This window comes from Ailuropoda melanoleuca, chromosome 5 (assembly GCF_002007445.2).
Source record: "Ailuropoda melanoleuca isolate Jingjing chromosome 5, ASM200744v2, whole genome shotgun sequence".
Taxonomy (NCBI): Eukaryota; Metazoa; Chordata; class Mammalia; order Carnivora; family Ursidae; genus Ailuropoda; species Ailuropoda melanoleuca.
Genome location: NC_048222.1, coordinates 62,024,321 through 62,037,302, shown reverse-complemented (window position 1 = coordinate 62,037,302; position 12,982 = coordinate 62,024,321). Strand labels below are relative to the sequence as shown.

At 38.3% G+C, this 12,982-nt stretch overlaps 1 protein-coding gene across 2 annotated transcripts in view; it reads right to left on the bottom strand.

The window, feature by feature from the left end:
* Window positions 1–12,982, bottom strand: part of UBR1 (ubiquitin protein ligase E3 component n-recognin 1) — a 133,940-nt gene that overhangs the window by 6,182 nt on the left and 114,776 nt on the right. Inside the window, exons 41-45 of one of the 2 annotated variants that reach the window (XM_034661057.1) lie at window positions 12,543–12,676; window positions 10,580–10,688; window positions 7,799–7,855; window positions 5,521–5,598; window positions 655–708 (exon numbers count right to left, since the gene is read on the bottom strand). In XM_034661057.1, coding sequence (XP_034516948.1) covers window positions 681–708; window positions 5,521–5,598; window positions 7,799–7,855; window positions 10,580–10,688; window positions 12,543–12,676 — 406 coding nt within the window. In that variant the 3' untranslated portion in view covers window positions 655–680. The remainder of the gene's footprint in view (window positions 1–654; window positions 709–5,520; window positions 5,599–7,798; window positions 7,856–10,579; window positions 10,689–12,542; window positions 12,677–12,982) is intronic. The other variant, XM_002913189.4, reaches the window with a different exon arrangement.

Below are 12,982 nucleotides of genomic sequence, written 5' to 3'. Positions count from 1 at the left end.
TGAAATGAGAGACTGTAGTCTTAGAGTTCACGCACTCTTTATCTGGGAAACAAAGCAAGTCTTTAGGAAGGATAAAGTGACAGAGTCGACTTGCTTGAACCAAGCAGTACGTTGAGATCTACCATTTTATACAGTAGCATGCTAGAGCCTTGCTATAACGCCCCTCAAAGAGGGGTATCATTCTCTGAATTAAAGCGATAATGGCTATTCAAAATAAGCAGCTTTCTACACTCTTATCTCTGCCTTATAATGGACATACTAGAGACATCAAGAATTCCTTTATTTGGTGAGTAATAAATAAATGCAACCACTAAGTTGAGATCCAATGAGGCTTACAATGGGGTCAGAATAAAGAGCACCAAAAGAATCTCCACCTCCAATAAGGTATTAACAGTTTATTCTCTGATCCCTCGTTTTTCAGGTAAGATAAGAATATCTACATAGGAGCAGAAGGACTCTGTGCATAGGTACTCCACTCCTGTCTCCTGGAGATGAGGAGACTATTTTCACTTCCGGGGGAAGGACATAATTTACTTCTTTTTGGATAAAGCCAAAATCTTTCACTTTTAGTGCAGGAGGGCTGAGTCCTAGTCACTAATATCCTATAGAGGAAAATAGGGGTGATACCTAAAGTATAGTAACTGGGCAGCTTACCCTCCTACAGTAGAAATGGCTCAGTCTTAATGGAAACTGGTCGTGACAATAGAACTGGAAGAGATCATAAGATTTATTTTCACTTTACTTGAAACCAGTAGGTTTAATATCAACCAGGGGGATCTTCACTGTGATTAATGACTAACACTCCTCTCAGATCCTCCTAAGAGCCAACAGTGATACTCTTTAATGCTGGGAAGATAACACCTATGCGCTGGGATTCTGTGATAGCAATACAGCCCTAAGACTAGGAGAATCATTGCATTTAGAGCTGCATGCAATCTCTGAAATCATCTAGCTAATGTTTGAGGGCTGAGAGGTAAATAGCTCAACCATTTCTTTAGGTGGCTGAACTTAATCTGCATGGGACAAACAGCAAGGAAACTGACACCAAGATCAATTCTATCTAGTAACAGAGGTGGGAGTATTGGCTGCCTAAGCCCCTGCTGAGCCCATTAAACATCCTGGCTTGAGGGTTCAAAGCAACGGTTATAACAGAATACAATTTCCTTAGTCATTCTGTAGGGCAGTGATTCTCAGAGTGGGCCATATAAGGGCTCTTCAAACCCTCAAAATGATGATCAACTGCAATCCCTTTCTTTGCCTCTTCAAGTGACAGCAAGTTATTTAACATATGACTAAGGACTACAATAGTCACTTTGTAAGCCAAGGCAGTTCATTAGAATTACTAACTGGCATCCTTCAACAAAATTTAAGAGTTATTTGTGTTTCCTGAGAGCTCTAATTAAGTTAATTGAGAAGTTTGGCGGCTGTACAATGCTTACTCAATATTATGAAACTCCTAACTGAGCTTCGGAATTCCTGCAATTTGGGAAAAAGATGCTGTATTACCAGTACATCATCAATGCAGTTTTGAATAGGCTTTGATTTTCAGACTGCTGAGATTCTTGCCTTTTAATTACAAGTTACTGCTAATTTCATGTCATCATTATTACTCTGATTTGCTATGGGTGGTAGTGTGATGCCACCTGAGTGTCAAGGATACATAACTGCATCAATAGTAATTTTGGCCTACTATTTTTAAGACATGATACATTGTGATTCAAATGTGAAATATTCACACACCAATGGCTAGGGCGGATATGAATATAATTTCTCCATTCAGGGACATTATATTGGTGGTGTGCAGCTCATGAATTTATGTTATTTGAATAACTTACATCATATTATAGCAAGATAAGTGTAAACTGTTAACTTTACAGGACATTATTTTATCACACAGTATCATGGTTTAAGCTCATGCTGTTTTCTTACAAAAGTAACTAACAGGTAATTCATACATGATATTAGTAATGAGTATAGTGTAACTTGTTTATTGTACTTCGCACCAGTCTTTATCATCCAGACTTTTTTTTTTATTCGAAAGTAATCGGTGAAAGGGAAGAGGAAGATAAAAGAAAGTCTGAGAAACACTGCTTTAGTGTTTAATTTGATTGAGGTAGGGGGGAATATGGTATCAAAAAAAGCTAAGGAGGTGTACTCCTCTGTCTAGTACCCACGTTTAAACTTGAGCCACAATGTTATTACCTGTTTTACTGTTATAGTGGGATTCCATATAAGATCCTGCTTGGGGAAAAAAGGGTTCTTCAGTGTTATTGCAGTGAGAATGTGGTCACCTCACTGTAATGCACATGAAAGTGCTTAAAGACACATGTATAAAAGATATTTCTAAGAGAACTACTTGTTTATGAAGTTGAGAACAGTATTATTTGATGTACTGACCACAATTCTCCATGTAAAATACTGTTTAAAGATACATGAATAAATGATGATTGTTAGAGTGCTTAAAAAAAAAAAAAGCCTCCTGTAGCTTTAAAAAAAAGTTGAGGAGAGATATCCTAAAAGATGGTAGAGTAACAAGCTCCAGGAATTGTTACCTCCACCAATACAACTGTTGATCTGGCAAGAACTATCTGAAGCAACTATTTTGGAACTTGGAATCTAAGTGAACACTTGCAGCAACCACAGCAGTGCTTAACAAAGAGGCTGGTAAATTTCAATGAATTTCGGCTTTTTGTGTAGTGGCTACCATCCCCTATCCCCCAGCCCTATAGCAGGTAGCTATGGGGGTGGCTGCCCATAATTCTGGTGTAGCTTAGTGGTACCAGGATGGGTAATAAAGATATTGTCCTCAAAAATCAGGACCATATGATTAGTTCTGTCTGGATCTCACTGAGAGGCTGACACAGAGACTGGCCATTGTTTCAACCCCTATGGGCTGAAGTGACTTTCTTGGCAGAGATGGTGGAGGGAATTTAAAGAGACAGAAAATTCTTTATATTTTTTTCTTCTCTTCACTTTTCGTATTGGATCCAGAAATTTAAGGAAATCTCTGTCAGTTCACTGGCTGACTGGAGATAGGATGGAACAGAGACTTCGGTGAACACACAATAAGGAAAACAGTCTTTGCAAAAAAGAACAGTTTGGAAAAGTCACTAAAGAAACAGATACCTGCAGCCTTTATCAAGCAACAGTGGCAATTCTTGGGGAGGGGGTAGAATCTGATTTACAGAGCTACTATATTACAATAATCAAAATGTCCAATTCTCAACAAAACAACAAAGCTTATAAAGAAGCAGAAAAGCTTGGCCTATTCACAGTGAAAACAACACTGAAAAAGAAAAACAAAGTTGGAAGGCTGACACATTATAATTTCAAAACTTACTACAAAGCTATGGTAATTGAAAAGTGTGGTACTATCATAAGGATAGACATATAGACCAGTGGAACAGACTTTAGATTTTAGAAAGAAACCCAAACATCTATGACCAATTGATTTTCAATGTGGGTGCCAGGATTATCCAATGAGGGAACAACAGTCTCTTAAAAAATGGTGCTGGGATAATCGGAAACCACGTGAAAGAAAGAATGAAGTTGGATCTCCTGTCTCATTCCAAAAATTAACTCAAAACAAATCCACAGTCTAGGGGCGCCTGGGTGGCTCAGTCAGTTAAGCCTCTGCCTTTGGCTCAGGTTGTGATCCCAGGGTCCTGGGATCGAGACCTGCATCAGGCGCCCTGCTCAGGAAGCCTGCTTCTCCCTCTCCTGCTCCCCCTGCTTGGGCTCTCTTCTCTCTAATAAATAAATAAAATCTTAAAAAAAAAAAAACCCAAAACAAAAAATAAATCCACAGACTAAATATAGAGTTAAAACTATAAAGAGTATGAAAGAATATGAAAACACAACCTACAGAATAGGAGAAAATTTGGCAAAATAAAAATCTGGTAAGGGCTGAATATCCAGAATATATTGAAAGAGAACAGAAGAGGCCACCCCAAAATATGCCATTTTGACATACTGATTATTTTGAATTAAAGTTACTTAAGAAACAGCAGGTGCAAAAAGGACTCTCTGACTCTCATTTGATCTCCTGAAAGCAGGAAATAAATCTCCCATATGAAGGTATCCCACCTGTACCAGAAGGATAGAAAGAGTACCATTACTGCCAGAGATAGGGAATTGAAGGTCAAGAACGCTGTATAAACAAACTCTCTTACTTCTTCATTAATTTGGTACTCCAAGCCTAACCGCTTTGTTTTGTCATATCTTCACAAAAAATTGTTTCTTTGACTAAAAGGTATAAACCCAGTCACTTCTCTGAGTCTCATACTTCTATGAGCTCTGATATATGCAAAATTAAACTTTTCTCCTATTAATCTGTCTTATGTCAATTTAATTATTTGGCCAAAGAACCCAGAGGGAAGAAAGGAAGAGTTTTCCTCCCCTTCAATATAAAGAACTCTTACAACTCAACAACAAACAGACAGTCCAATTACAAGGTGGGCAAAGGACTTGAACAGACATTTCTCCAAAGAACATATACAAATGTCCAACAAGCACATGAAAAGATGTTTAACATCAGTGGTCATTAGAAAATGTATATCAAACCACAATGAGCTACCATTTTATACCGACTAGGATGGCTTTAAGAAAATAGAAAACAACAAGTGTTGACAAGGATGTGAAAAATAGGAGTCCTCTTATATTGCTGATGGGAATGTAAAAAGGCAAAATTATGGAAAACAGTTAGTGGTTACTCAAAGATTTAAACATAGAATTACCATAATGACCCAGCAATTCTACTTCTAGGAATATATACCTAAGAGAAATGAAAATATATGTCCACATGGAAACTTGTACATGAATGTTTACAGTATTATTCTTAATAGTTAAAAGGGGGGAACAACCTAAATGCTCATCAGTGGATAAATGGATAAACACACTCTGGAATATTATTATTATTATGCTTAAGATTTTATTTTTAAGTAATGTCTATAACTAACAAGGGGCTAAAACTCACAACCCTAAGATCAAGAGCCACATAATCCACTGACTAAGCCAGCCAGGCGTCCCTACAGTGAAACGTTACTTAGCCAAGAAAGGACTGAACACATGCTACAACTTGGATGACCTCAAAAGCCCTACTAAGTGAAAGAAGCCAGACACAAAAGGTCATATAATATATGACTCCTTTTATATGATATATCCAGAGTAGGCAGATCCATAGAGAAAGAAAGGAGATTATTGGTTACCAGGGGATCAGGAAAGAGAGAAATGGGGAGTGATTACTTAGTGGATACAGGTGTTTCTCTGGCATGATGAAAAAGCTTTGAAACTAGAGAGAGGTGGTGGTTGCACAACACTGTGAATACACTAAACAGCACTGAATTGTATACTTTATCATCATTAATTGTATGTTTTATGGGCCTCACCTCAATAATAAAAAAGAAATTGACAATCACTGTTATAAAGGATGCTCAGTGGTCACTTTAAAAAAAAGTTTGCTAGTGGTGGTACATATCAATTGCAAGCTTAAAAATTTTTTAGAAATTTATTTCTTCTTACCTGAAATGAGAAGCTTGATTTAGGAGGCAGCTATAGTCATCAGGAAGCTCTATCAAACTATTTCTTTTTCTAGGGTATCTAGAAATGTAATTTAAAAGACAATTTTACTTCTGAGTAAATAAGCCCATGTCAAAAATTGACCAAGTAATAGAAGAGTTTTTAAAAATAACAAAAGGATCCATACTTGAAACCCATAGTAATTCCTCCTGTTGACTACATTAAATCCAAGTTTCTCAGCCTAGAATTTGAAATCTTTCATCATCTGGTTTCCTTTCCAAACTCAACTCTCACTATTTCCTGAGACTAAATTGTTGTAGCTGGATTTCCATGATGGATAGGAAGGTAATATAAAGATGTTGTTAAGAACACAGCCTCTGAAATCAGACAACCTCCTTATAAATCCTAAATTCTCTGATAGGTGACAAGTCACTGAACCTCAGCCTGTATTTCCTGGTCTGTAAACAGAGATGGATATATTATGCTTTCTCAGTCATAAGGCATACCATCAATTTAATAAAACATTTCTGAAGTGGCGGGGGGAGAGAAATATAAAGACTCATGTTGATTTAAGAAATGCTAAATATAAATAATAGTATGGAGGAACCTCACAGCTGTTGAGAACTCAATAAGATATTGAAGTGAAACATAATATACTTAGTATTTGATAACATGTTTGCAAATATTATTATTCATTCTTACAATACAGATACAATTAAAGCCTTGCATGCATGCCCCGGGAAGGCCATCTGAATAATGTGGAAATTCTATCCTCAAACCCCAATCAACTTAAATTCTTTTTAAAAATTTATTTTTTTTATTTGAAAAAATAAAAAGCAAGACAGATCACAGAGGGAGAGGGAGAAGCAGACTCGCCGATGAGCGGGGAGAACCTGATGTGGCACTTGATCCCAGGACCCCGAGATCACCACCCAAGCCAAAGGCAGATGCTTAACAGACTGAGCCACCCAGGTGCCCCCCAGTCAACTTAAATCTATAATTCCTTTTATGTTCAGCTAAAAATTATCTCCTCTAAGACTAACTTTGCATCATTAAGAATCTTTTACTCTTTAAATTTCTATAGCATTAACAGTATATTCCGTACACTACTTTATTTTATGTCTTTAGTTTAATGTACATAATTAGATTGTAAATTACCCATGACCAAAAAGCTGTATGTGTTAGGTCTTTTAACTCTCCCAAAATATTTTAGCACCATACTGAAGAAATAGTAGTTGTCTAAAAGGCACACAATGAACTGAAATAAAGGAAAAATTGTGTGAGATTAACAGTTTTAAAATAGATACTCATCTTTTAAACTTTTCTCTCTACTCTTTCTTTTCTTGGTGATTTTAATAATATATATCTAAGTTATAAAAGCTGGATCTATAATTTCTAAATCACTAAAGTTGGGTTAAGGAGTAGGTAGCATATGTACATTTACAGTAAAGGGGAAGGAAGTTCAAGAGGTAAGAAAGATGAGAAGAGAAGGTGGCAAATGCACATTGTGTCACAATGTTTGCTTTAGCCATGGAAAATGGTACTGATGTTAGCATTTAAGGTTGGGAGTCAATTCCTCTGCTTGTTTACTGATGCAGTTCAACTGGAATAAAAATTAGACACATACAAAATATAAAGCAGGCCCTGGAGAGGATACAAAGAAAATAAGCATGCAGTCTGGGCCCTGGTGAGTTTACTGCTTAGTGCTTTGTGGTGCTGGCAGGCACACGTGCACACACACATCTGAGAGGATATTACTAGGGAAGACTTACGGGAGGTCACATTTGAACTGGTCTTTGAGGAAGAGGTGGATTTTGGTTAAGCCATAACTTAAGGGAGAGAGGAGGGCTGAAGAACAATTTTGCTGGGCAGTCTCTAAGTACATAAATCAGAAGGGAAGGGGAAGAGGGAATAGTTCTATTTATATCTTACTCTATTCTCAAAAGGAAAAAAAGTGGTATATAAGAATACTGTTACTACCTTCTGATTTTAATAAATCGGCAGTTCCAAGATGCCATCTCCTCCTGTGCCTTTTAATAAACATGTACGAGCTTAAGGAAGAGGAGCTGGTGGAGTCAAACAATTTAAGAGGGAAAGGATAGCCACTCCAAGAAAAAAAGCAATTGTAGGATGAATCCAATTTCTGGTAAAGACCGAACAGAAATGTAGGAAACAATGTACTGAGTGAGAATGAAGAAGACCAAAGCATGTTCCACAAACCAACTACTTTTGGAAACACAACCTGTAGATGGGGGGAAAAGGATTGAGAAGTAAAACCAACCTGACTACGGTGCTTTTTTGCTTCAAACAGTTTAGTAATACAGGATCTGCGCACCACCTATATGGGGAGCCAAGAGAAAAGCAAACACGTTATCACAAATTCAGTGCAGTGCTCATCAATGAGCTACCTGCTCCAAATCTTTCTGTCCCTTCTCTCTGCTAGATTTCTATCTCACATCGTACCCCTTTGCTTTTCTTCCCTTCATTTTTCTGTCTGCCTATTTATTTTCCCCCTTTCTTTAATGCGTCTCTTCTTAATTTTTATTTTTTAAAAAATATTTTTTTTATTTATTTGAGAGAGAGAGAGACAAAGATAGTGAGAGAGAACACAGGCAGGGAGAAGAGGGAGAAGAAGGCTCCTGGCCGAGCAGGGAGCCTGACACGGGGCTCGTCCCAGGGGATCATTAACTGAGCCAAAGACAGACGCTTAACCAACCGAGCCACCCAGGCACCCCTATTCATCTCTTTTTTAAAGGGTTAATCAATCAAGGTCTTGCTAGAAAAACAGAAACCATTCTGAAGATGGAATTTAATACCAGGAATTGGTAATAAAGGTGACAGAAGGGCTGCGAAGCCAACCAGGAGACAAAAAAGCAAGGCAACCCAAAGATTAGCCAATAATAGGAAGCCACCACCTCTCCCAGGCTGGAGGAACAAAAGGAAATTGTGGTATTATTAGAGCCCAGGGGCCGGGGTCAATGGTGGATACTGGAACCACCGTGGACTTCTTGGCTAACAGGAACTAGAGCCAGAGAAGAGCTACTGCCACTGCCGGAGACACTGCACAAAGCAGAGAGAGGTAGCCTGAACACTCAGGCCTCTGTTACCCTGCCAGTGCCTCCCATAGGCTGAATGTAGGCAGAAGCCAACTGACAAGAAAGACTGGGAAATATGGCCTGCAAGTCTCAGTTCCCTGTACTACAGAGAACTCAGGTAAGGCTCTGAGACAAGAAGGGCCAGGAATGGTAAAGGGCAAGGACATTCTGTTTCAAAGTTTGAATTTTTATCATTAACCTAGAATAGCAAGTTCAAAAGGTACTGACTCCCAGAATATACAAGTAAAATTAGTATAACCTACTGTAATTGTAGTCAACACAAAGCATGACAGTGATCTTTTGGGATCCATTTTAATTCATTTAATCACCCTGGAGATTAGAACACCTTGTAAGAAATGAAATACACAGGGAAGAACCTAAAAGAAGAGATGAGGGCACAGAAAAGGCAGCAGGAGACAAGGAGACATTCACACAAATTCTGACATGGGCATGGAGGGGAAAAAGACACTGATAAAGAAAAAGGAGAAAGATAAAGGCAGAAAATTGAAAAGATTAAGGAAATCATGGGTGTGATAATGTGATATATAACAAGAAATCTATGTATATGGTCTTCAACCCAGTTCCGGGCACAGGGCTCCTAAACCCTTGGACTTTCCTAAGTGATAAGAATGACAAAAGATGTCTTTGGGGGCTGGTTGCCAGGAGAACCAACCATTTGGAACTTTCAGCTTACTTCAACCTCCAGGGAGGGGAGAGGGGCTAGAGGATGAATCAATCACTAACGGCTAATGACTTAATCAATCGTGCCCACGTAATATAGCCTCCAAAAAACACCAATATGACAGGCTTTGCAGAACTTCCACACTGGTGAATACGTGGTGATTTGGGGAAAGTGGTGCGTTCAGGGAGTATAGAACCTGAGCTCCCTTTCCCCATATCTTGCCCTATGTATCTCTTCCATCTGGCTGTTCCTGAGTTATACTCAGTTATAATAAACTGGTGATCTAGTAAGTAAAATGCTTCTCTGAGTTCTGTGAGCTGCTCTAGCAAATTAACTGAACCTAAGCAGGGGTCGATGGAGTCTTTGTCCTAATGGTCAGAATCACAGGTGATAACCTTGGACTTGCTAGTAGCACCTCTCTGAAATGTGTCTGTGTGTAAGCGTGTCAGTCTTACATGACGGAACACTTAACCTGTGGGATCTGATGCTATCTCCAGGTAGATAGTGTCAGAATTGAGTTGAATTATAGGACACCCAGCTGGTGTCAGAGAACTGCTTCCTGGATGTATGGCCAAAACACCCTCCCCTAAACACATGTTGGAAGTGGGCGCCAGAATCTTCAATAGGGATAATAAAATAAGAATAACAGTGAGAACTGATTATTAAAACAATGCTATATGTCAATTCTATTTCCAAAAAAAAGAAATGGAAAATGGTAGAGGCAAAGATAGGGAAGGACACTAGAGGTTAGGAAGGTAGACAGTGATCAGGAGGGTCAGTAAATAATGGCGTAGAAAGAAGGCTTTTCTGGAAAAAAGACACACCTTTCCCAAAAAATACATTTTGATCCACCAAATGACTTCTTTATTCCTCCTCAGGCACCCTCCAGAAACATGTGCTACCATGTGAGATATGCTACTGTTTTGGATATAACTATCGCCCCAATTTGGCTTCTTTTGGTATTTAGCTGTGACTCTGTGGCTGCTGACAACATGACTCCCGCCCTCCCACTCAGCCTGCCCGACGATTTACAACTGGCAAGAAACGGCAGCTGGGAGAAGAGTAGTACAAGGAACGGTAATCACGGTGGGTCAAATGGAAAGTCCAGCTGCCTATGGCTGCTGGACTTATCTCTGATTTGTTGAGTGTGCAAATTAGGAGTCCCCTATATTTTTGCTACCTACTTTAATCAAGTCTAATCAATCTAAAAGCTTAGCAAATAATTTTAATTTAAAATTTCCAAACTGCATAATGACCCAACAATGACATTTTGCTCTCAAAGTACCTCTGGAGAAGGGGTCTTACAGTATCCCAATATTCCTGAAAAAGCAGGAACAAATTTGTGGGTAAAGATAGATAGCTACAGAGTGCACCGTACTCTCCTTCTGCAGGATCTGCAAGAGAATAAAAATACATTTAATAAGCACATTATTCTTACCTGGTCAACCTGTGAATAGAATTTCTTCATTGTTTATGTACATTTCTATACCCTATAAAACTGGGTGACAAATGAGCCACAGTGATCCTTTCAAAATGCAAATCTGATTCACTCTCCTGATGAGGTTTCTCCAATGCCACACCACCACAAGGTACAAAACACAAAGTCCTTATCATGGCGTAAAGGCCCTATATGATCTGCCCCTGGCTGCCTCTTGAACCTCATCTCCTACCACCCTCACCCTGTTCATTCTGCTTCAGCTACACTAATCTCTTCATTATTCTTTGATGATGTCAAGCAAAAGCCTTTGCCTTTAGTGTTCCTTCTGCTTAGGAATACTCTTCCTTCAACTCTCTGTCCAGTTCAACCCCATCTTTATTTCAACATCTCTTTGCTCCAAGTGTCCTCAAAGAGAAGTCTTCTATGACTATCTACTAAAAGTATTACTCCAGCCCAGCACTCTATCCCCATGACCTGCTTTATTTTTCTTGGTAGCACTTATCACCACTTGACATTATAATATATACATTTATCTGTATACATTTAGTCTCCTCCCAATGAAAGACTTAATCTTATTCACTGTTGTATTACAGCACCGACTAGATAAATTTATACATGATTTTCTAAAAATGCAAACAACAGATCTGTACTGGCAACTACCTGGAAAGTAGCTCCCCATTTAGAGGCATACTGTGGAGATAACTGTGGGTTCAGTTCTAGACTGCCACAATAAAGCCAGTATTGCAGTGAAGCTAGTCAAGTGAATTTCTGGCTTCCCAGGGCTTATTAAAGTTGTTTCTACTAGACTGTAGTCTATTTAGTGTGCAATAGCAATATGTCTAAAACAATAATGTACTGACCTTAATTAAAAAATACTGCTAAAAAATACTATCATCTGAGCTTTCAGCAAGTCATAATCAATCACACAGATCACCCTACCAAATAAAATAATAATGAAAAAATTTGAAATATTGCAAGGATAATAAAAATGTGACGCAGACATGAAGTGAGCAAATGCTCTTAGAAAAATGGTGCTGACAGACTTGCTTGCCACAAACCTCCAATCTGTAAAAAACAGAGTATCTGCGAAGCACAATAAAGCAAGGCATGCCTGTATATAGAATTAGAACAAACCCAGATCAAATAAGCCCTACTGAACTGAGTTCAAGAAGCTGACAGCCAGTAAAGCTGACCTGTTCAGCTTAATCGCAAAGGACAAAAGCAACAATGAACAATTTTGGTGATACTTTCAAAATCATACAAACGTTCTGATTTTTACCCATACAAAGCCACAAGGAAGCCTGCCTACTTTGATCTAGATTTAAGGCAAGTAAAGAAGAAAGGAAATGATTGTTGCTCAGATATACGTGTCCTTGGTTTGTCTCAACAGGCCTCTCCTAGCAGCACTGTAGTTCTTTTAATAGTCTTATGTTAAAAATTCAACTAACAGAGTATACAATAAAGTTTTCCTCCTACTTAGCCAAAACGTTCTCTTCCCTAAGGTAACCAATGTTTCTAATTTTTTGCATATCCTTTCAGTTATATTCTGTGTGCAGACATTTTATAAGCTCAAGTACCTGAACTATACACAGATAGGAGCCATGAGTAGGTTTTGCATATTATGAGGCTAATCTCATTTTTGGTCTCACGTTTAACCTACACCATGGCAGGGGCACATATGTTGGGAGTGAACGCTGATGAAAGAGATATAGAGAATTGATTTTGCCTGTCCCCACCTTATATTTTTGAGGTTGAAGATAAGGGAAAAAATCCCTTATTTGCTACTCTGGAATTTTATTTTCCTACTTACTGGTTAGCAGTTCTTCAGGTGGAGTTACTCCAAGTAAATAGTGGAAAAACAATGCAGCACAGCGAAGGTAAGGGGTGATACCATTCTTCAGTGAGACCCACAAATACCAGCCAGGAACACCACACCCAATGCAGCTAAGAGCCAAGAATTCCACAACAGAATACTGATCAGACTAAAAGTCTAGACACATTCCCTTTTAAAAACATAGCTAAATCTTTATTTTTTATCCATTTAATACAAAATATTTAACTGGCAGTAGCTTCCGTCTTTAAATCTTCTAAAAGTTTCCTAAAGAAAACCACAGATTTTGCATCATTTACCATGCAGATTTTTATTTTTTTATTTTTTGATCTCTTTTTTTAAAAAATTTTTACCATGCAGATTTTTAAAGCAATAACTATTATCTTCATTTTCCTAACCCTTATGATGAAAGGTGAACC